Source organism: Brachycentrus maculatus, unplaced genomic scaffold (genome assembly GCF_059751285.1).
Source record: "Brachycentrus maculatus isolate JH-2025_06_01 unplaced genomic scaffold, ASM5975128v1 h1tg000068l, whole genome shotgun sequence".
Lineage (NCBI taxonomy): Eukaryota > Metazoa > Arthropoda > Insecta > Trichoptera > Brachycentridae > Brachycentrus > Brachycentrus maculatus.
Genome location: NW_028280822.1, coordinates 1,484,531 through 1,508,324, shown reverse-complemented (window position 1 = coordinate 1,508,324; position 23,794 = coordinate 1,484,531). Strand labels below are relative to the sequence as shown.

The window sequence follows — 23,794 nt, the reverse complement described above, 5'->3', positions numbered from 1 at the left end:
ATTTTGTCCTTGCAAATGATACAACAATAAACTTCTTACAATAAATACTTTAAGTTTTTTATGAGGTCAAGGGATCTTGCATCCCTTATGTCACTGCGACAATATTAGGTATATTGTGACCTTCCTCTGTATAATAGCTCACTCTCAAGACCTATATGCGTCATGTCATGTCAGCGTCGACATTGATTGTTTCACATTCTACCCGACCGAGTTTCTCCAGGGTATGATTACGCATTTTTGCGATCGATTGTTGCGCGGTATGATCGATAATCCTGAAATTATCCGGAACATTGGTCTGTATGTTCCCGATAGTTACCTAAGAAAGCGTCGACATAGATTGCTTAACATTCCTATACACAGGACCAACCTGCCGATGGTTATGCCTGTAGGAAGAGCTACCGCTATGTTGAATTATATCTCATTCTCCGCGAAGAATCCCCCAGGACCTTTTAACCGCTGCGGGTGGATGGTGGGTTTAGATAAAAAATATATATAAAAAAAAAATACTAAATATGAAACGGAGTGCTTGACTATCAAAATGTACATATGTTATGAGCAAATCGAGTTGGGCGTGTTTACAACACACACACACACAGACACACGCACACATATATATATATATATATATATATATATATATATATATATATATATATATATATATATATATATATATATATATATATATATATATATATATATACATATAACATATATGTATTAACAAAAAACCCATCCAGACAATGTAATACGTAGGTAGGTATATGTAATTTTAATGTACAAAAAGGTAGGATATAGAAAAAAATGTACTAAAATAGTTAAGAAATATCAAAGAATATGTTTATTATATATTTTAAAAAAAGACAGTAAAATTTTAAATAATGTTTAATGAATAAAAACAATTACTTTGATTTTTTGAGGATATAAATTTATACACCGGATACATCGGATAAATTTCATTAACCTCCTTCAATAAGTTATTCTGCAAGTTCCAGTAATAAATACAATTTGTTTTTGTCCTTTTAATTCTTAAGCACATTTAGGCATTCCAACCTTTTAATTCTTTCAGCACATTTGGCATCGAAATATAAAACATAAATCACTAACTCCTTTCAACAACGTCATATAAGTATATATAAAAAAAGCATGATTTTTCAGGAGATCGTTTTTTAAGTTTAAAAATATAATAAAATGTATTAAAAATAAATATCAAGTCACTTATTGAACTTTTTACCGTGCAACAGATCTTTTAAGGTAAAACTTGAATGATTTTTATCGATTTGAAAAATATGTAGTATATTTAAATAAATAATTAAACAACACCTTTTCTTCAAAATGTAAAAACAACACTTTCTGCCCTGTAGCGGGTAAATATTAAGTTAAAAATATGCCGCTTTTGCTGGGATATATATAGTACCTTTTCTGGGCATTCCGAAAACATGCATAACTGAAAACTGATTATTTTTTATATACGACGTTATTGAAGGGAGAGAGCGATATGTTTACACTGAAGTACACTCCGTTGATGAAATTTGGCTATTTTTATTAAGCCATAATAAAACAGATTGTAGACTTTTGTACTTTCGACTCTGTTGCAACGTTTCGCAGGTTTTCATCCAATTGCTAAAATCTTTGAAAAGACTCGTTTTATAACTGCAAGGTTTTTTCGAGCCTAAAAATATAAACATCATATGTAAAATCAAAAATAAATTATCATCATGGTGATTCCCCTCAGGGGTAGAATAAGGTTTCTATACCGCCACACCATTGTGTCTTCAAAAACATTCTTCACCTCTTCCACATTTATGCATCTCCTCATACTCGTACGTAACCGCTGATCTCTCCATTTTCAAGTATTGAAGTACGTTACTCGATCATTTAAATTTTTCTTCGGTTTCTTTTATATATTTCTTTTTCCGTTTTTTCCTCACTCATTCATTCCATATGTCCGAAACATCTCAACACACTTTTCTTAATTTGATCGATAATGTTAAACTCGGCTTTGCATTGTTTCCTTTGAGAAGTTCCTGATTGGCCCACACTAGTTTAACCTTCCTGTTCCTAACACTGATTAAAATAAAACATGTTCTTAGCTAGAAGAAACAAAAATCCACTAATTTATATATAAACCTTGTACAAAATAAGCAATATAAATAATAAATACAACTCACATCTAAAAAAAATATTTTCCATACGAGCGTCATTTTGACTCCCATTTGTGATCTTATTTTGGGTGCATTCAGTCTTCTTTCATCCTTATTTTGCCGACCCTGTACTTTACTTCCAAACATTAGGTTTGGTACCAGGAATCCGTAGCGCTCTGCTAGTTTAGCTTCTACTTTATATTCCAAAATTTTAATTTATCGGTCTACGAATTTTGCTAGGGTAAAATGAGAGTTATCGAATATATTTACCATTTTTTTTGGTGATTTTGAACGGCAAATGGACCTTCAGTAATACAATTGCTAGACCAAGTGAGGGTTTTTCGGAAAACATGCTTGATCCATCTGTAAAATAAATATATTTAGTACCTCTACGTACTATAAACGTTCAAGTCTTGAGAAAATTCAGGAAATACTTGTAGTTATAATTGAAAATCTGAATATGCATACCAACATGAAAAATAGTTAAGGTAAATTATTCTTTATGTAGAAACTTCCCATGGAATGGTGATGGGTAAAGTATTTTTTTTTGAAAGGGGAGTCACGTTGAACGAAACGTGAACTAATCTACAGGGGTTCTTTTATTTTTCATTTCTTTTGTAAAAGGGGATTAAAAATGTAAGGAGCAGTGAAAAGTTTGGATTGACATAGGATATTTCTTGCCAAAAGTAATTAGAAAATACTTTTACAGGGGTTTAATTATTATTTTTTTACTTTCAAGGTATTAATTAGAAAAATATTTTTACATGTTACTCAGTGATGTTTGACTATAGGGTTGCGTGGACTCTGTTGCTAAAATGATTTGGGTTCGGAGGGGTGGTTTTCAAAATAAATTTCAGGAGTCCAACAATTCGAAAATCTGTTTTACTACATTTCCAAAGACGTTGACGGTGAAATTTTAAAGGTGGTTTCTTGTAGCTTGGGGTCAACCCGTGCTCAGATACGCATAAACACGATCAAAAATTCACAAACATACGCACGAATACGCAAAACCACGCACAAACACGCACAGACACGTACGAACACGCACAAACACGAACAAACATGCAATAACAAACCAATGAACACACACAAACACACACACACACACACACACACACACACACACACACACACACACACACACACACACACACACACACACACAGACACACACAGTCACAGCTACTCACACACAAAAACACACACACATCTCTAGCTCTCTAGTATTACATTTTACTGAGGCGAACCTTTTTATTAATTACCGTATGTAAAAAGGGTGGAAAAAAAATGTTAGCAATTTTTCTACCGTCATGTAATCAAGATCGAGTGATGATGATTACATGACGGATTCACCATGGATGATATAATATACTTAATCGTTACCTGATGTTTTATTTTCGCGTAATAAATGGTGATATTTTATACATGCAATACAATGAGCTTTTTGTATGTGGCTTTTGTTCAACTCTTCCAAATTTTTATCGAATACCTGTAAAATAAAATAAAAACAATCTTCATAAATAAATCAATGTTAATTTGCTCAAAATCTCGCCCCATCAGTTAAACACACGCAATACAGTCGCTTTCAATTTTCATTTTACGTTCATTTCTCGATATTTGATAATGTTGAATAAATAAAACACATTAGAAATCACATGCGGTTTCTTTGTGTGCTTTTTGTGTGCTGCATTACTTGTCCTCATACAATTCAAAACACCAACATGGGTGTTTAAGTTTTGACATCCAGTATTCAAAATAATACAAAACCCGGTCACTGGTCGAATGAAATAAAAAGAAAAACAAACTACGACGTTGTTGTTTTATTACAGGCAAGGTAACTAATTTGCGCATGCACGGTGGTATAAAAGATAGTCTGGCAATAGTTCTAGCGGGAATCTTTCTTTATACATACAAATATAATGAAATATTTCCGTTAGGGCGGTGACTGTCCGGAGCATTTCGTCGTAACACAACGTCGCGTCGTAACATCGCTCGCGGCGAGCGAGCATCCGAAACTATGGATGGAGCGCTCGGCTCGTTGTACTGACTAGACGAATGCTCGCATCGTAACGTATTCCGGTCATCGTAAATGCTCCGGTCAGTCTCCACCTTTACGTTACGACGAAATGCTGCGGTCAGTCACCACTCTTAGAACCATTGCCAGACTATCTTTTATACCACCGTGCATGCGCAAAGTGGTTACCGTACCTGTAAAAAAAACAATAACTTTAATTTTTTTCCTCTTTTATTTGATCTGACTAGTGACCGGGTTTTGTCAGACTAGTCTGAAACGTCAAAACCCGGTCACTGGGTAAATAAAATAAACGCGAAAAAAATAAAGCTTTTTTTAAATTTTTTAATTTTAGTTCCGCCAAGAAATGTCAGTGCAAGACTGTTTTTTTAAGCATACAGAACGTATATAATACTATCGATGAGTAATTTCCATTTCTCATTTTGAGACATGGGTTAAGGTTGACAAGACTGAAACACAAATAAGAAAGTCAAAAAATAAATAAACAAAACTGAAACTGGGCAAAATGCAAAATACATAACAATAAACGGGTACACTAATTAATAAAAATTATCTTACATCAAGAAATGGTATGAATTTGTTGGGATTCACATAGTTATCCAATTGTTCTACGAATTTATATTGATCCGTTGAATTTTCTGACCTTAAATTGTACAAAGAATAAATACATAAATATGGTAAATAAAATAATTTCTTAGTTATTAAAAAAATCCTACTATTTCTCTTCACATTTCCTTTCCCATATAATAGTATTTTCAATTTCTCTGAGCTCCTTTACTTACGTCATCTGTACTCTATCAGATTTTAACTGGCGCTGTTCTGCTTGTCACAAAAAATGAAACACTACAATTTTTTGTTGATCTTATTTTTCAACACATTTTCCAACACATTTTCAGTTTAAGTGAAAACAAAAACCTTCGTTTTTATTACTACGTTTATATTGAGTTTTACAATTGAGGGCAACTAGACGATAGCGTATTTCTGGGTTGTTGTGCCGTTTGTCTATCAATCTTGTTGCCAACGTGTCGAACATTATTATTAAAGGGACTACCTTTAAACACTATTAACAAGAGAAATTAATAACCAAGGAACACGTTATCAGCATCTGAATGGGGGTGAAAACCTAAGAAATTGTGGTCATATAAAAATTATTAGCAAAAAATATTCAAATTCTCACTTTACGAAAATAGTGTTGTGATTTGTTATGCTGTAGGGCCCATTTTAATTCTCCAAAGGTTTTATTAATGAAGGGGATATAATTTATTATTAACTATTATTGAAAGAATTCAATGTTTTAGTGAATAGTTTACCAGTAACTATATGAAATATAGTTACTGGTAAACTATTTATAAAAAATAAATAAATATATTTATAAATTTTTGTCCGCCTCCGTTGTGTAATGGTCAGCACGCTCGGCTACCGTTCTGGAGGTTCCGGGTTCGATTCCCAAGGGGGGTAAAATAAATATTAGTGATTTTTTCACTGTAATATTTATCCAAAAAATTACCATGGACTGGTACCTGAAGCGGAAGGCTGATCACCTTTCCTTCATGTATAAACAATAAAGATAACACTGCGTTTATATGACAGTGCCCTATGCACCATTTGGGTGCGGATGAGGGTTTTATTATTATATATATATATATATATATATATATATATATATATATATATATATATATATATATATATATATATATATATATATATATATATATATATATATATATATATATATATATATATATATATATATATATATATATATGTATATATATGAAATATATCACAATAGAAATGCTCACATTTTATATTCACTTTTTTCATCATTTTCTTCGTCAGAGAGTTGGAAATGTACGATTTTTGATATTTTTCGAATGTTAACAGACTCATCCATCTTTTGATCCATATTTTTCTTTTCACTGTTTATTTTTAATGAAATAAAACGTCAATTCAGTTAGAGTTTCCAATTATCGATTGCCGGTTTCATTTCTCTCGACGTTATAGCAATAACATTCTAAAAAGTTCTTACTTGTGTGCATTAGGTGCCACATTTCATAAGATTGTTGTTTTATGCACTTAGCTATATACAAGAGAAAACAAATGGCCTCAGATGGCTAAAATATAGGAAAAGATATTTAATGTGTATATACATATGTATTTATCTTACATACATACATTTTTTATTGAATAGCGTCGATTATTAAGGATATAAGAATACATACAAAAATAATATTTTAAAAACGTACAACAGATAACACAAACGTACCATAAAATACCTCAATATATAATATTCCAATCAAAATTAAAAAAATACATTATGGGACTCAAATGGAAAAATAGCATAAGTCCAAAGAAAAGTGGATAAAAAAACTTTTTTCAAGAAAGGCTTTTCAAACGATTTATTTTTCAAAATCGAAATCTCTTTTTGAAAATTCTTTGATTACTAAATTTGAAAATTTACGGAAATGACAATCCTAATGTAGATTCTTAACAACCATATTTCATACTTGTTTAACCAATACTAGATATTTTTTTTTTAATATTATAGGACTTGAGATAAAGCGTCTTTTGTTTTTGTACAAAAGATAGACATAAGTGATCACTTTATACACTTGTGTAACGTTCACCATTTTGACCATTATTGAACATCCACGTTGCATTAATCTTCGAACAATGTATACATGCAAAGTTATTGGGATTCTTTCATATGCGAGTATGTAGTTATTCGATAGATTTGGCATATTTGTCTGAATGTAGCGCCTGTACTTTAGAAATTCGGGATGTATATAGCTTACTGCAATGTTTCTCATTTTGCATTTTAAATCGTGTTAAGGTGGATCGTAATGTCGTATTTCCATAATTTTTAAACGTAAAATATAGAATTACGACATATATTATAATAAAATAGGATTTTACGAAAAAAAAATAATGAAGATTACCGCTAATCAAATTTATGTAATGTACATACAGCTTTAAAAAACTAATGAATTTTATTTTCAAAATTGTTGATGAATACGGTACTAGGAAAGAAAATAATAATAAAAAAGTAATCTTTTAAGATTAAATATGAATTTAGTAGTTTTGTTATTAGATTAACTATATATTGTAGTTTTTTTTCACTTAAATTTTATTTGACCAGCTACCGGGTTTCTTCGTTACCGGCATCACCAGTATGATGGTGTCGGTTACGACAAAACCCGGTTGCTGGTCAAATAAAAATTTTATGGGAAAAACTGTATAGTTTCTACTTTATTCTATAAAATTCAGTTCAACCAAGAAATGTTAGCACAAAACTAATAATATATTTTCGTATATTGTGATGTCGGGAAAGCGGTGAAACCGGTTGTTGGTCAGCTGAATTTAGTAAATTAATATTAATTCAACAAACGACAATTCAACAATTGAATACAAACGACAGTGTACGTAAACTTCCACCAATTTTCACAAATTATATTGATTAACTTTTTTTTTCACACTACTTGTAATTAAACTCTGATTCCGAAATACGGCTTTGTAGTTTAACAATGGGCACTAACAGTTGGAAGCGACTAGTAACACATAGAGAAAGGGTAGAAATGTGGGCCTCGATCGAAAGTAGACGCTGTAAGGGTGTCGTAACTTCTCTTTGTGTAAATTTACACGACTTTGGTGAGGAGGCAAGTCAACTTTTTACGATTCCGCGTAACGTTAACCATTAGGGGGATATTCGCTTACACAGAATTCATTTCACCGCCACTGGAGAAATCACTTATCTGTTCACACCCAATTTTTTCAAAGAATGCGTAATATATTGGATTTTTTTATATTTATATATAAATATATATATATATATATATATATATATATATATATATATATATATATATATAGAAATATATATATATATATATATATATATATATATATATATATATATATTTATATATATATATATATTATATATATATATATATATATATATATTTATATATATATATATATATATATATATATATATATATATTAACACCATACCTTTCAATAACTCTTTTCTTTTCAAACCCGTATAATTATTTCGAAGAAAAACTTATTTTTTCAATGCACAAACGTTGTTTTAAGAAAGAAAAACAATTACGTAAAATGTCACCTGGATTTAGAGAAAAATAAGTTGCAACTTAACGAATGCTGAGCCTTAGCTAACACCATAAAAAAATTATTGTATGTTTAAAATATCACATTTATTGTGCATCAATTACTTTTAAATTTTGACGCAAAGCTTCATTAAAAACAGCTTTTTTGACCGCAGATGGTGCTGCATCTGTTGTACGTTACAACAAAACTCCCAATACTAAACATTGCTAATGGCGGAACGCTTGTTTCTTGACAGCTGCTAAAATATTGCATACCTACTGTGAATGAGTGAATGTCTTAGCAGTTTGATATTAAACATATCATATTAGATGTGTGTGCTTTTACTTTTATTACATTTTCATTTAACCATTTTGAGGCACCCAACGGTGCATAGGGCATTGCATCGTATCGGCGCACTTTTATCTTGATCAATTGCATGAAGGCAATGTGATCTACGGTAGTCTACGCTTCTTATACCAGTCGAGGGTGATATTAAATAAATAAAGTGAAAATCACTTTTTTTTATTTCCCTGGGAATAATACATTCATACCTCCTAGTTTATTGCAACATAATTAACGTAGATTAAACATACAGCATGACATGACAATTCACCAAATAACTCGACACTGGCTATAACACCCAAGAAGGGTGAAAAGCCATCAAAAAGAAGAAGAAGAAGACAATTCACCACATCACAGGTCTTTTACCATTTTTGGTATATTTGTAAAACATAATTATGTAAAAGTAATGTTTTGTGACTTGTTTCCTTATTGAAGTCGTGTGTCGATAGGTGCAGAACATACATACACACATAATACACATTTCATACCCATGCAGAACACCGTAACCAATTTGAAATTATTGTTTTGAATCATTAGCTGCCTTTACACGTACGTGATTTACCGCGCGATTGGTGCTGTCGGTGCTACCATTCGGGAAAACCGCTGGCAAGGCGCACAAAACTCAGTCTAAGAATTTCCATAAGTATTTTTTTGCCAGTTTTCTATTTCTAACATGTCAATAACAATACGACTCTTACTTTCTTTTTTTATTTGTTTAAAACAAATTCGGCCACCCATCTCGCCTATTAAGTAACCGATTAGGTTGACACATCCGGCGGTGTTGACCGAACTGCACTATATGAGATCAGACTAGCTTTTTTTTCTTCTTCTTCTTTTTCTTCCTGGTGAAGACCTTGTGGCCTGTTTTTAAGAAGGATTAACCTCCTGCGATGTCGATTCCCAGCTGTCAATCCCTCTCCTGAGAGTCGTCACTTTGGTTGATGTTGGCCGTGCAGTGCGATGTGAGGGAGTCTGGATGGTTCCATTCTCCTCACATGTGCGTACCATTATTGTCTGCTTCATTGCTTTCCCCACCTAACGACATCTTCAATTTCTCATATTTATCTTATTTCTCTTATCCTGATGTTCCTTATTTTTTCTCGTAGACTCTTGCCAGATATGCTTCTTATAGTCTTCATTTCTGACACTCTTAGGGCGTTTGTGCACTACACGGAATTTTACCGTCCGGCACTTCAGTTAGCATATAAAACGGATCGGTGTGCTTGATCGGTGCGTGATCACGGTGCGCGTAAATTCGATCACACTAAACTGTCGTAGTCGCTTTTATTTTTCAAAACCGTGCTGCCGGACGGTAAAATTCCGTAGAGTGCACAAGCTGCTTTAGCTCGTTTTTTGTTACTGCGGTAAAAAATAGACTTGCGCGATTGAATAATAATAATAAAAACGAGTTCTTCAAAATAAGTTTAGTTTGGAGTTTAATCATTTAAAGTTATTAACGTCAATCAGTGCACTTATCATACAGGTATTGTTTATTTCTAATTTTACAATTTAAGTTCAAAAACTTAAATTTGAAAGAAATATAAACCGAGAAAAAGTGACGAATGCCACCATAATCGAGTAACCGAAAAAGTAGTATTTATCCAAAAGTAACGCCTCTACTTCTGATACGGGCAAAAATAAATCAACAAAAAAATAAACTTACGATGTTTTGCCATATCAGGCTTGATTAGACAAAGGCAATTTCCACATATTGGCCTATCTGACTATTAAACCCATTGAACTATATACGTGTACAAAAAACACATACATATATACATATCGAATAGTGTAAATCAATTAGAGAGTTAACACCAATAAACTGGTAATACTGCGAGTAAAGATTTTTATTTCATATACCATATTCATCAAACATTGTGTGTATATTGCTGTAAAGCAATATCTACCAAACGGTCAAAAACAGATAAAACCGATAGATCAAATTATCGAGTATTTTTCTACATAGTGAAAAAAAGATAGATTTGCCTTGAAAAATACGAAACATAAATGTATTTATTTTTAACTACCTATCCATCACGCCACTTTCCGCGGGAGTAAGCAGAGATAGTAGAACGCTACGTTATATTTGCAATCAATCTTCACCTCTTCCACATTCATGGATCTCCACATACATACCCGTCGATTATTCAGACTCCTGACCACTTTAAGTATTTTGATCATACCAAGTTTTCATTGCATTGAATTATCATTTAGAAATAAAATATGATTTATTCTACCATATTACAACGCACTTTTATGGCCTGATCATATGTGTATTCGACTTCAAATGTGCATTGTGGCTACATAAATTCAAATAGAAAATTCTTATTCATTTGGACGAATCAAGTCGAATAGTTTTTTTTACATTTTCCTTAATGTCGGTTAGTTATTATTATTAAATAATTAAAATGTAAATTTGTTTTAAAATCACTATAAATTATTATTTATAGTGATTTTAAAACAAAGTTACCTTTTAATTAAAAAAATGGAAAATCACAAAGTTAGTGCTTCAATTATTTTTTTTTATTATTGTTGTTTTTTGCTTCTATCTGTTTCTCCTCTTTCTTATATTCTTTATTTATTGTTATTACAATAGTTTTTGTTTGTTAGAGCTAAAATCACTCGAAAACGAGTGGAGGCTTAAAAAAAGTATTTGGCGCACTGAACAGACTACTGATAGTTACGGATCATTTATGACTTAGTTGCGGACCATCAATTAGTTTTAAATACAATTTAGGAAGCGCTGAGCATTCTGTTTCAACATAATGCAGGTATTTGAACCATCCCACTCGTGTTCCCACCCCGCCTGCCCAGGCTACCAACCCCCCTGACGCGTCCGAAGCTATTCAAACTTCTAAGGCCGTTCTGCCCATATCTGCAATAAGTAGGCTTTAATAAGTAGCTTTTAATACAACTCAACTTAAACTTTTATTCCTAATGGCTTTGGCATTTATAATCCGATTTATGATCTGTATATTCAAGTCACCGTAATATTTTAGAAGTGATTTCTTTAGCGGCGACTTTATGATCGATAATTAGACGAGATTTGAGAGTGAAATTTCAAGGACGCGTCACTTTTATTGGGTACCTTTCGTTAGATGAGAGAAAAAATATGTAGCGCAGAGAGAAGAAAGAGAACTTTATATTCCGACGCCGCGGGAGTGCAGCAAAAGAGAGTCGCGTATCTTCTTCTTCTGTTCGTGTCATGTCAGGTCCTGGGGAGATATGTCCAGAGTGGTCCCCGTGCCTTCTCTGGAGGATTTTCGCCCAGGGTTCACGAGGCCTAGAAGACCACTCGAGGAGATTTGGTAGTCTAATGTGTAAAGGCAACTGGCCGTAACTCAAGTTGCGGTTTTTTGGCGTAATACAGCCCAAAGTATTCTTATAACTGGCATCTATCATAAACAATCACAGATTTTGCTCTATCTCTTTCCTTTACTGAGATATTCTTTATCCAAGTAACCGCAAAATTGTATTAATTTGGTATTATCATGTAATGGCGAAAAGCATCATTTTAAGTTTACTATAAAACGCGTTTATCTCTAAACTATTGTTTTTAACTTGCGGCTATTTGCCTTTGCACATTAGTAGTGCTGTTGCTAACATTATTGCAACGAAGTAAATTACGACATTTTATTGAAGCATACTTCTAAGCAAAGCATACTCCATCGCTATATTACATTCTGCAAATTATAATGATGGGAAAAATAGAAGAACGCCCAAGACTTGACAGAAAGCGATCATCGTGGCTTCGCAGCATTCGCGACTGGACCGGGATGAGAGGAGGGGAGGACTTGTTCAGGTTGGCGAGGGATCGCGAAGCCTTTGCCATAGTGATCGCCAACGTTAAGGGGAACTTAAAAACGCCCACAAAGAAGAAGATACTCCATCGTAGCCCTACTACTTTTTTGAACCACACAACGATAAAAAATCAACACGATTTCACGCGAAGGGATGATGCCATTTATACCCGACTTGGCAAGAACTTGGCGTATTTCGAAGAGTGAAAATATTGATTTTTTCAGATATTTTCAAATACAACACATGTTTTTCAGTTCTTTACATGATTCGAAATACTTTATACAACTTAACCAAATACACTTAGTTATAATAGAAACTCGCAAAAATTTTACCTGTGACATGTAAAAAATGTTTGTCTTGAAATAAAACTTTTTTAGCGCCATAGCAAATACATCTGAACACACGTTATACAAAACATTTTTCATGGCGGACTGCCTGCTTCTTGACACTTCAGTCACTCTTCATTTTATTGTTTTTCGATGGCATTGTTATTTTATAATTTTTAAATATTTTAATTGCTTCACAAACATTGTAAAACGAAGCATATAATAAATGTATACTTTCGATATGCTTTCTTTTGCATTGAACCAGACTGCGCCACAGCAACACGTGGCCGTGTACAGCTGGTAAATAATTAAATAAACATAAAGTTATCATGTTTTTAAAGAATTTCACTCAGAAAAATCTAAACTTTAATGTTAATGTAGAAACATTCTTATTCAGTCAAAAACTTTTAATATTTAAATAAGTATCTTGAATGTTTTTTTTCAGATACTTTGTGGCTCATTTTATAAAACTTAATAAAATAAAACTAGAACTTGGACATGTATGGTACATGTCCATCTCTGAAGATGACAAGGTTATTTTCTCCAAACCGGTTGAAGAAAAGCAACAAAATAAAAGTGGTTAAAAACAATGTTGTAATTTTACTTTATAAAATTTTATAAAGAAATAACTTGCCCTAACGTCAAAAATACTCGTATTTGCCACTTTTCTTGAATACATTTTCTTCATAAGGTAAAATAAATATGTATATTCTGTAGTGGGATTAAATAAAAAATATATATATATTTTTCAAATTTTATTCAAACATTTATAATACATTTATAAAAATAATCATAAATACTTGTTTTACAAAATTAATCCCTTATCGGATATAGTAAAAAAAGTAACATACTGAGAAAGGTGTAAGACAGGGATGCATACTCTCCCCTGACCTGTTTAACATCTATGGGGAATACATCATGCGCAGGGCTCTCTACGAATGGAATGGAGGAGTGTCCATTGGTGGCGTAAAGCTGTCCAATATACGATATGCGGACGACACAACACTTCTGGCGAAAGACCCAAAAGAGATGGTAGATCTCCTTAAACGAGTAGAGATTGAGAGCAAGGCACTGGGACTAGAGATTAACCAAAGCAAGACCAAGATCATGATCATAGATCGATCTAAGAAGTTTGGTGATCTCGGGAACTCACTGGAAGGTTTAGAGATAATAAACGAGTTCCAGTTCCTTGGATCTCAAATCAGCAATGAAGGAACTTGTGAAGGAGAGATTAGACGTCGTATCGCCATCGCCAAAAGTGCCATGTCTAAGCTAGACAAAATTTGGAAAGACCGGGGTGTGAGTAACAACACCAAGATGAAGCTTGTCAGGAGCTTGGTCCACTCCATTTTTCTCTATGCTGCTGAAACATGGACTATAAAAGCAGCAGAAAGGAGAAAAATTGATGCCTTCGAAATGTGGTGTTGGAGGCGCATGCTCCGAATTCCATGGACAGCTAGACGCACCAATGAGTCCATTCGCCAGGAACTACGCTTGGATGGCTTGTCTCTGGCCAATATCTGTACCCGACGGATTCTCCAGTTCTTTGGACACGTTGCGCGTGGCAACGAGGATAGCCTGGAACGCCTAGTTGTGATCGGTAGCCTGGAGGGAAAGAGAGGGAGAGGAAGATCCCCCACACGATGGACCGATCAAATTAAGGCAGCAGCAGGCACCTCAGTGGTTGGAGCGCTACGTGCAGCGCAGTCAAGGGATAACTGGAGAAGAGTCATTGCTTCTGCAAGGGTCACAACCCTCAGCAATGAGGATTAAGACGGAGAAGAAGAATTGAGAAAATAAACAAAAAGAAATAATCATTAATTAATATAGATATCTTCATAGCACATATAAGCACATAGATACATCAAACATTCATGTGTTCCTAGTCTATGACATCCAATAAGTATATTATCATGTACTTGAATTATGCATTGATAGTCGTGACACAACAGTAAACATACATTTAAGCAACAGGAAATCATTTTTACTGTTCGTTTTCAGATACTGGATTATTCACTCTGCCGATAATATACCAATATTACATTTGTCGCAACTTGAGGTGAATTTATCATTTTTATGGGAAAGAAGATGGAAGTCAGAGCATCCCAGGGCTACCTGGAATTTAGCCGGCTCATCTCAAAAGGAGACACTAATAATATTGAAACGAATTTGACTTAAAAGATAGACATGTCACCCAAAACAGGTTGAGATTAAACTTTCACATTTTTAACATGAACAAAATACCAGTGATTGACTAGTGTATGTACGTAACATTTTTGGTTAATTTAATATAAACTATAAGGAAATTCTACGAATTATATTCACTAAGTTACGGAGCTACACGTCACTCGCTTACAGCGGAAAACTTCTAACTCTCTAAGGCAGTGGTCTCCAAAGTGAGGCACGCATACCCCAAAGGGTATGCAGAACATTCAAGAGGGGTGTTCTCCGATTCAAACAAAAAGATTGTCATAATTGGTGGATGGGTTTAAAAATTGAATATCCAGATTAAGTGTATCCAGTTTAAGTAAGTATATGAGTGGAATGCAATCATACCATTTGGTTCCACTTAGCGGTGTGAAGTAACATTTTCAACAATGACAATAATTAAAACCACAATAACAATAGTTAAAACCACAAACATAAATTAGAATAACATCTTCTAATTGCATTAATAGAGGGAATGAAGCCAGATTTTTATTGATTTTTATGATCAATTTTATAAGTGATCGATAATCCTGAAATTATCCAGAACATTGGTCTGTATGTTCCCGATAATTACCTAAGACAGCGTCGGCATAGATTGTTTCACATTCCTATACACAGGAACACCTGCCGATGGTTATGCCTGTAGGAAGAGCTACCGCTATGTTCAACAATATCTCATTGGATATTGATCTATTCCATGTGTCTGAAGGAGTTTTCCGAAGCGGAATTCTTCTACACCTTTAGCAATAGTTCTTGCATATATTTTATTTTAATGTATACGATTGAAATTTTTTATAGTTTGTAATGTATATATGAATTGAAATAGATAAATTGAAATTGAAATTGAAATTGAAAATTGAAAATTGAAACATTCAATAAAATTGTTCCCATTAAATGAAAATTTAATATTTCTTTTGCAATTTATCAATTAAATGCTCATATATTGTTTCATTTAAATAAAGGATAATTAGGGGGTACAAATTATAAGCGTATGCAGTCAAAAAATTTTGGAGATCACTGCTCTTAGATACATTGGGGGGTTGACAGTTTTGCACTCTGAGCCGTCGATAATTAGTTCGCTAGGTGACATAAAATGTACCTAATTCAGTAACTGAATACCATATTTTTAAATTAACAATCATAAATAGTTTTAACATATATTTTAAACAACATCTCCATACACTAAAACCCTTAAAAGCACATCAATTATTATATAAGTGATGTCTTTAAATCTTAACCGAAGGAAAATATAATATTATTAATATACTCGGACAACGTCATGTTATAAAATAATATATGGAGCTAGCCGCTTCTTTGTTTGGTTAAAAAAAATTAAATGATAAATTTGTTATTAAATATTTTCAAGCAGTATGTTATATGACATCAAAAGCTAGAAGAAATAAAACCTGAGCCGATTGTTTGGTCAGAGATAAGAACGAAGAAGAGGAAATATTTAGGAACATTCTATCACGTATGTTTCGGGAATAAGTCTTTAAAATTGTAAGCAATAATTGTTATATGATGTTTTTATTTTTCGTAAGTTGGTAGCATTCCATGATGCCGAGTTTGAGCGCAACATGACGCGTCTTGACAAGAGTCAAAATCGTTAGTTGAGTCAATAGTCACGTGATTTTTACTATGGAAAATTTAAAAAGACATATATGATCTTTTCAATGATCGTTCAGCTTTCTATAAAGGCAATACAATGCAACATCAGAAAAGAACATATTAGCAATAATAATTTTTTCCAAATCAGCTGAATACATTTAAAAAAATAATAATTTACTATATTTTGAAAACGGTATAAACATTTTATATTCAATTTGAAAATGTTAACTCAGAATATTTAAGTATTAGACCTATTTTCAATATTTTCCCCATTCATAGAAATGATAATAATAAAAACTCCACGGTTCCAACCCCTCTCACCTCGAACCTAACCTAATTACCCTCTTATTTATCAACAATATTACTGTGTCAACTTTAGTACCTATCCATCCCTGAAGAAGATTTGTTGAAAGAAGTACTAAAAATGAAGTGATGAAATGTAAAGTTTGCATTTTACTCATTTTAATTCAGCCATTATCAATAGTTTGTATTTTATTTGGTCACAAAACTTATTCGACAGAATGTATACACACATACACATATTTGTATTTAATACATAACGTAAATTAATGTCTTAGGGAGGCGTCTTTTTAAAAAAAGCATTGAAAAAGAAAGAAATTAATTTATTACATACTGTAGCTTTTGAATGTTCCCATTCCTTTTGACAGGTTTTATACTTCATCATAAGGGTCTGGAAGAATATTACAAGAAGCATACAAAATTTCACTAAAAAATATTCCTTAAACTCTAAACAGATAAACTAACATTCATTTTTTAATCTGATGGTTTTCAAAAACATCAAATTAGTGCACAACATATAAGTGACACATATTTTTTTTCCTTAACCTAGACTTTGTCTGTAACTTAATATTTGTATACATGCCGCACTTTACAGTAGGTTTCCTTTCTTACAATGCTTCTGTATAGGAAATTGAAACGTGGAAGTTTAGCGGCCAGTAAAATCTTTAATTGTGCTCTATGACATTTTAACTGTAATAAGTGTACGAGATATTTCATATTACTAACACCATTTACAGTTTTTCAATGTAAATAATACTTGACATTACGAAACATCAAGTTGCATTCCTAAGATAACTGCTATTTTTAGTTTATGTATAGACGAAAGCATAATAGCCGTCAAGGGAAGATTATTATTTCAATAAATGTATTTTGTCCAACACACCAAACTAGGATCAAAGTGTTAGTCTTGTGCGATGTGACAGATTCATTTTAGATTTCGTCATATAATGTAATATCTTCATGCAAAGAAAACGAAAAGGTGTGTGACCATGAGAAGCAAAATTTAAAGGGTCTTAAGGGAATAAACCTGGAAATAGTGTGACAAAAGCGAGGTCCATATGCTGATATCTCCATGGAGTTAAATCAAGAAGTGCATTATCGCATAGGTGATCTCATAACTAAGCCGAAATGCTCAAAAGACTGTGTCGGAGTAGTAGATAAAGCAGGTATGATCCTCATCTGAAGAAATCTTGAAAATGACACAAAGTGTTTTATCCACTTGTATTTACAAAATGCATTTTATTTATATAAACCAGTAACCAATAATACAAAAACATAAATTCATTTTTAAGAAAATGTGACAACTCATCTATAAGCTAAATATAAAATAAAAATCAAGAGGACATTCCACAACCTCACAGAATTTTCCCGAGGGGAGTAATGGATTATATTCCCAAGTTTCCGAAATCATCAAGATAAAACACAATATTTAAATTAATTTTTTTTGCTGTGTAATTTAAGATAATACCGAAAACCATATGTAACTGTACAAAAAAATCGTTGAGTCATTACTGTAGTTTTAGTAGAAACCATCCAAAAGAAAGCTATAAGAAGTAACATGACTTATCTCACCAAAAATATATAATATTAATTTAAAAATAATTTAGTTATTTTTTTAATCTAAAGCGCAAACCATGAACCTTCACTGCATAAAATATTACAATTTAAGAGTATTATCATACTTAGTATTCGTAAGTGGCGTGCATTCTATATAAGCCCACAAGCTGTGCCTACTCTATTTTACTCGTATCACACAAGAATAAGAAATCTTCAAATGTATTACTGGGTAGATCTTCTTCTTTGACCCCTGTTCACATTCAAATGGTGCATAGAGCTTCATATTGGATAAACTAAAGTGTTATATGAAGAAGGAAGGGTGATCACTCCTGCGATCTGGATCTAAGGAAGGGAAATATATTTGAAGGGATACACATACAAGATGAAGGACATTACTACTTACTGTATGGAAACGGAATAGCAGGTAGATGCAATAGTACGAATAGCAGTAATGGCTAGGGTACTCTGGGCCGCATACCTGTACTCGCAATAGATTGTGTAACTTAGACGCATTAATCTGTACGAGTTCCTCGAGGTAAAAGAAGGAAAAAACAGTTCTTCAAATTTACACATTTTTTGCACACAACTACAAATTGCAGTGTTATTATTGCGGACTCCCAAAAAGCTGGTATTTGATTCTTTGAAGAAAAGAAAGAGAAAAAAGCAAAGATAAATTGACAAATGAACATGTTGATGGATTAGAATTGACGAAGAGGACACGTTGAAGTGCAATATAGACAAATACTTCCGGCATTTGGAGAGTCTCGAGACTAACGTGTGGAGTCGGCGGAGCGAGCGCTGCTCTTCGTTTCTTCACGTGTTAACGATCAAGATAACACTGTGTTGATATCCGCACCCCAATGGTGCCTTATACAGCATTGGGTGCGAATAGGATTGGGTTTGAAGAAGAAGTCAATGTCATCTGTGGATCAGTTCTTCAGTTAATGAGCAATGCCGATTACGAAAAATCCAAGAATTGCGTTATTTCAACTGCAATTGTTTTTTCTACAGCCTACACTTACTAAAAACTATGCACACCGCTGCTTATAATGGCCACAAACAATGTTACTAACACACCAATTCAACACGCTGTTTACAAATTTAAAAAGAAATGTGCATCAATTTTATCATTTACGTCATATGTTTGAAGCAAACACGGATAAATACGGATGCAATTTTTGTTTCCACTTCTCTACTGTGTGATCCGATAAAGAATGAGTGATCACATCATGGAAAAACACACATTACACTATCTTGAGTTTATCCTTTCAGGCTGGTAAGGGCAGTGTGGATCCGGAAGTGTAGACGAGACTCCAAGGAATATCCCGAGTAATTTTTCCTGCAGGCAAACATTTCAATGTTATTAAAGTAGGCTATAAAGGGCCATTTTAAGTTAAAAATTATATTCAACATAGGAATGCCAACTGTGACCAATACCGGTCTGTCAGCCGATAAATATAATGTAAGGTTAATAGAAAAGAGGAGAAGAAAACAACTTAGGCAAATTGCTGGCTAATAATTACCTGGCATCTTCCAAAGCACTGATAGCCTTAATCTTGTCACCCATATTGTTGAAAAGGAGACCAATTTCAACAATGGCATAAGGAATGAGGTACGTGTCTTCCTTAATCTGTTTTTTGAGACTGAAATTCAACAGAAAAATGGATAATTATTACTTGATCAATCAATTTAAGGCTTCTTGAGACTGAAATTCAACAGCAAAATGGATAATTATTACTTGATCAATCAATTTAAGGCTTCTTGAGACTGAAATTCAACAGCAAAATGGATAATTATTACTTGATCAATTAATTTAAGTTTCTTGAGACTGAAATTCAACAGCAAAATGGATAATTATTACTTGATCAATTAATTTAAGGTTTCTTGAGACTGAAATTCAACAGCAAAATGGATAATTATTACTTGATCAATCAATTAAAGGTTTCTTGTCAAATTACTAATTAGTCCTGAACGGATATCACGGACACTTTGCAATTGCACCAGTTCTGATTGATTTATCGCAAGAAGAGATTGTTCTTGGTCTTTTAGAGAGACATGTTTTTTGTAATTCCATATTCTTGCCAGATACACATCAGATTAACAATTTCCACTATTACATATTTATTTTGTGAATAGCAATGGTTCTTCTAACATCAGCATCATATATACACTGCTGTGTTATTTTAATTGTTTAATACATGAAGGCGTTATGAGCTCTACGTTTCAGGTACCCATCCAAGATAGTATGTATTAAGTAAAAGTAAGAGTGATAAATCACATATATTTATTTCAACCCCCTTGAAATTGATGGTAGTGGTTTTAATTATTTTAACACAACAAATTATTTTTAAAGTTTTTAGTCCACAGCCTTACGTTTTTGACCTTCCCTTCCAGGTGATATGTAATTACTACAACTCGACTTTTAAAATGAGAATATCAATATAAAATATAATAGATTCGTGCTCTGAATTTTTGTATTCCTGCGTAGTATAATTGTGTATTACATAAAAATATTACAATATTAAGTTATTCATTTGCAGCGATGAAAAAATCGGGGATAAAATCACCAATAAACAAGCGTTTTTCAATGTGTGCGTGCGTGGACGTGATTTGCGTATACGTGCATGTCGTAGCGTGTTTACTGCTCCAGTAGTGCACAGTTTGTCTTACGCAGCGGTCCTGTCCCTAAGCTAGCTATTGTGGCTAGCTGCGATGTATTTTTTTTCTCGTTTTCATATACTTACCAGAGCTAACATTACAAAATTGTTACATTTCAACTTCAACTATGATCAGTAAAAGCAACATTTAGGAATAATCATATTTTTCCTGTTTTTAAACATTTTCATATGGTGTACAAAATACATATCAATGGTGCATACGGAAGTACATTTTAGCAACGTAAAGGAAAAGTTAAACACTCACAAAAAATATGTTATGGGGTTTTATACAAGAGAAGATGACCTTGCATACATTTATATATCATACGTAGAGTGAATAATCCAGTGCCGATAAAATAAATAATTTTGAAAAATCGCAAAAGAGTTAAGAATTTTTCAAATTCTCGGTGAGGAAGTATTTACAAATTTTGTATTTAGTTACTTGAAACATGACTGACTAGAAAGTTACCTTATTACAGAGTCCAAGCACTGCTGAGCTTGGAGATAAGCCCCCAAATGGCGGAATGCAGAACCCTTCAGCAGAAGGAGTAGAGCCTTGTCATCCACATCTGTAACTCCCGCAGCCTCCGTCTTTTCAATCAACTAGAAAAATAGAAAAATATATAAAATATGATGTTTGTTATATAAAGTATTGGTAATGAGTATTGCCTCTACAGGATGTGTAACACACAGTGTAATAAATTGACTTTTTCCCTTCGGCAAAATTTATTCACACACTGTAGAGTGAATGTATGGAAGCAAAGCTTGGAGTTGGCAAAAGAAGGATGAAAGTAGACAGAATGCTGCTGAAATGCGATCCCTCAGATAAATGTGCAATAAAATGATGTATAATAGATGTTCGAATCATTATAAATTATTTATGTTGATAATGTGTATCGAGGCTTTTAAGGATGTTAATATGTATTATGTTACGTTATTTAAACTTCTTTTACAGAATATGTACAAAATACAATGCTGGCTTATTGCTAAGAAGCAATTTCTTCCAACCAACCAAAATTACATGTTGTTGATATTTAGTAATTCTTACCTTCAGGATTCTGTCACCGACAGAAAAGTTCTTGCTGAAAACGCGGAACATGTTCCAGAGATACATCATCTCAATAGCCGGCAGAATGAGGCGATTTTCCTGCTCCGCATACTTCTTGCACCTTTTGATCACAAACTTCTCCATCGGCAGAGACTTGCCGGCAATCCTTTGCTTGAAGGAGGGTGCGTTGCTATAACACAAAAAAAAACTAATTTAAAACCATATCTTAGAGATGTACTACATGGTATTCTTTCTTCTTTTTCCATGTTCGCTCACTAGGTGGAGCATGAGACGTCTCCAAGTCACTCTGTCTCTAGGCTTTCTCCCAGGTCGGTCTGGCATCTCGAAGTTCCGCTGAGTTTAGTCGGAAAATGGTCATCAGCGGCCTTCCGGGGCGTCGGAATCCTCGGGGTTGGAATTAGAGACATGAGAGGTTAATTCTCTCAGGTAGCATGCTGAGGAAATGTCTCAAACATGTCCACCTTCTTCTCTTCAGAACTTCCAGTATGAGGAGCTGTTGGGCTCTATTCCTCACATACTCATTCCTGACGAAGTCATACCACTTTACACCCAGTTCGCCTCAGGCACATATTTTCAAAACATGCTAGTTTCTTGCTCTGAGTTTTGGTGAGGTGCCACGACTCGCGTGTGTTGTTATTTTGATAGATGTGGGATTCTCACATTTTCCTGTTTATTTGTATTAAAGATAAAAGGCGCATCATGTCAAGTTCGAAACCTATTACATGTGGAGCAATCCCATTGGAAAATATTATAATTTTTGCAAACGGCGTCGTACGTCAAACATATTTGACATTTGTGAACTAGACAGCTGTAGTATACAAACAGATTTAGAGTGGCAAAAAAATTAATCTTCCAATTTAGTTTTTGAATATTTTTTTTAGTAAATAAAATGGTGATCTCTTAATTCTTATTTGGACCTTAACAATTTTTTTAGTAAAGCGAAAAGATGATATCCGCCAAGTGTCTACCGCCAGTAGTGATACATATTTGTGCCTGTATTGTCAAAGTGCTTGTATACTGCCGCTGTCTAGTTCACAAATGTCAAATATGATTAACGTAGGATGCCATTTGCAAAAATTGTAACATCTTCCGATAGGGTGATAATTTTGTGCCACCCTATATATAGATATACATATTAATCGTAGAGCGAATCAGTGTCAGGATTAATGAAAAAAAGTTTGTACGAAAAATCTTACTTAATCAGGGAGTCGCAGGTTTGCTTCTCAGTGGCGCTCAACTGTCCCCAAGCCATGCACATCACGGCGGCTTTCTGGTACGAATATATTGTGCGAGACCAACGACTCGATTCCAATAAGAAGTCGCAATATAACATCGATTCACGCCAATCCAAGGACATGCTGCAAAAATAATCTTTGTTAGTTGTCTGTTACATAATAACAGCAGTCAACTCTAGGTAAATTGACAATGCAAAATTAAGATACATATGGAATTATAGTGTATAAGTGGATACAATTATCCTCTACGATCATTCAATGCAAGAAGGTATTGAATGTAGCATGCAGCTTGCGACAACTATATGCCGCATTCATAAGTCCCAAATTTGCCAAGAGCGACTCACATCAATCCAATACATTTTACACATACCTAACCTCATGCAATAGAATCGTAATGTGAACTTA

General features: G+C 33.4%; 1 protein-coding gene across 2 annotated transcripts in view; it reads right to left on the bottom strand.

Annotated features, from left to right (window-relative positions):
• Nucleotides 1-19,559: 19,559 nt before the first annotated feature.
• Nucleotides 19,560-23,794, bottom strand: part of LOC148311307 (tetratricopeptide repeat protein 39B-like) — a 55,744-nt gene continuing 51,509 nt past the window's right edge. For both annotated transcript variants that reach the window (XM_088256865.1, XM_088256867.1), the window contains 5 exons: nucleotides 23,351-23,512; nucleotides 22,134-22,323; nucleotides 21,555-21,688; nucleotides 19,952-20,071; nucleotides 19,560-19,767 (listed from right to left, as the gene is read on the bottom strand). In XM_088256865.1, coding sequence (XP_088112991.1) covers nucleotides 19,689-19,767; nucleotides 19,952-20,071; nucleotides 21,555-21,688; nucleotides 22,134-22,323; nucleotides 23,351-23,512 — 685 coding nt within the window. In that variant the 3' untranslated portion in view covers nucleotides 19,560-19,688. The remainder of the gene's footprint in view (nucleotides 19,768-19,951; nucleotides 20,072-21,554; nucleotides 21,689-22,133; nucleotides 22,324-23,350; nucleotides 23,513-23,794) is intronic.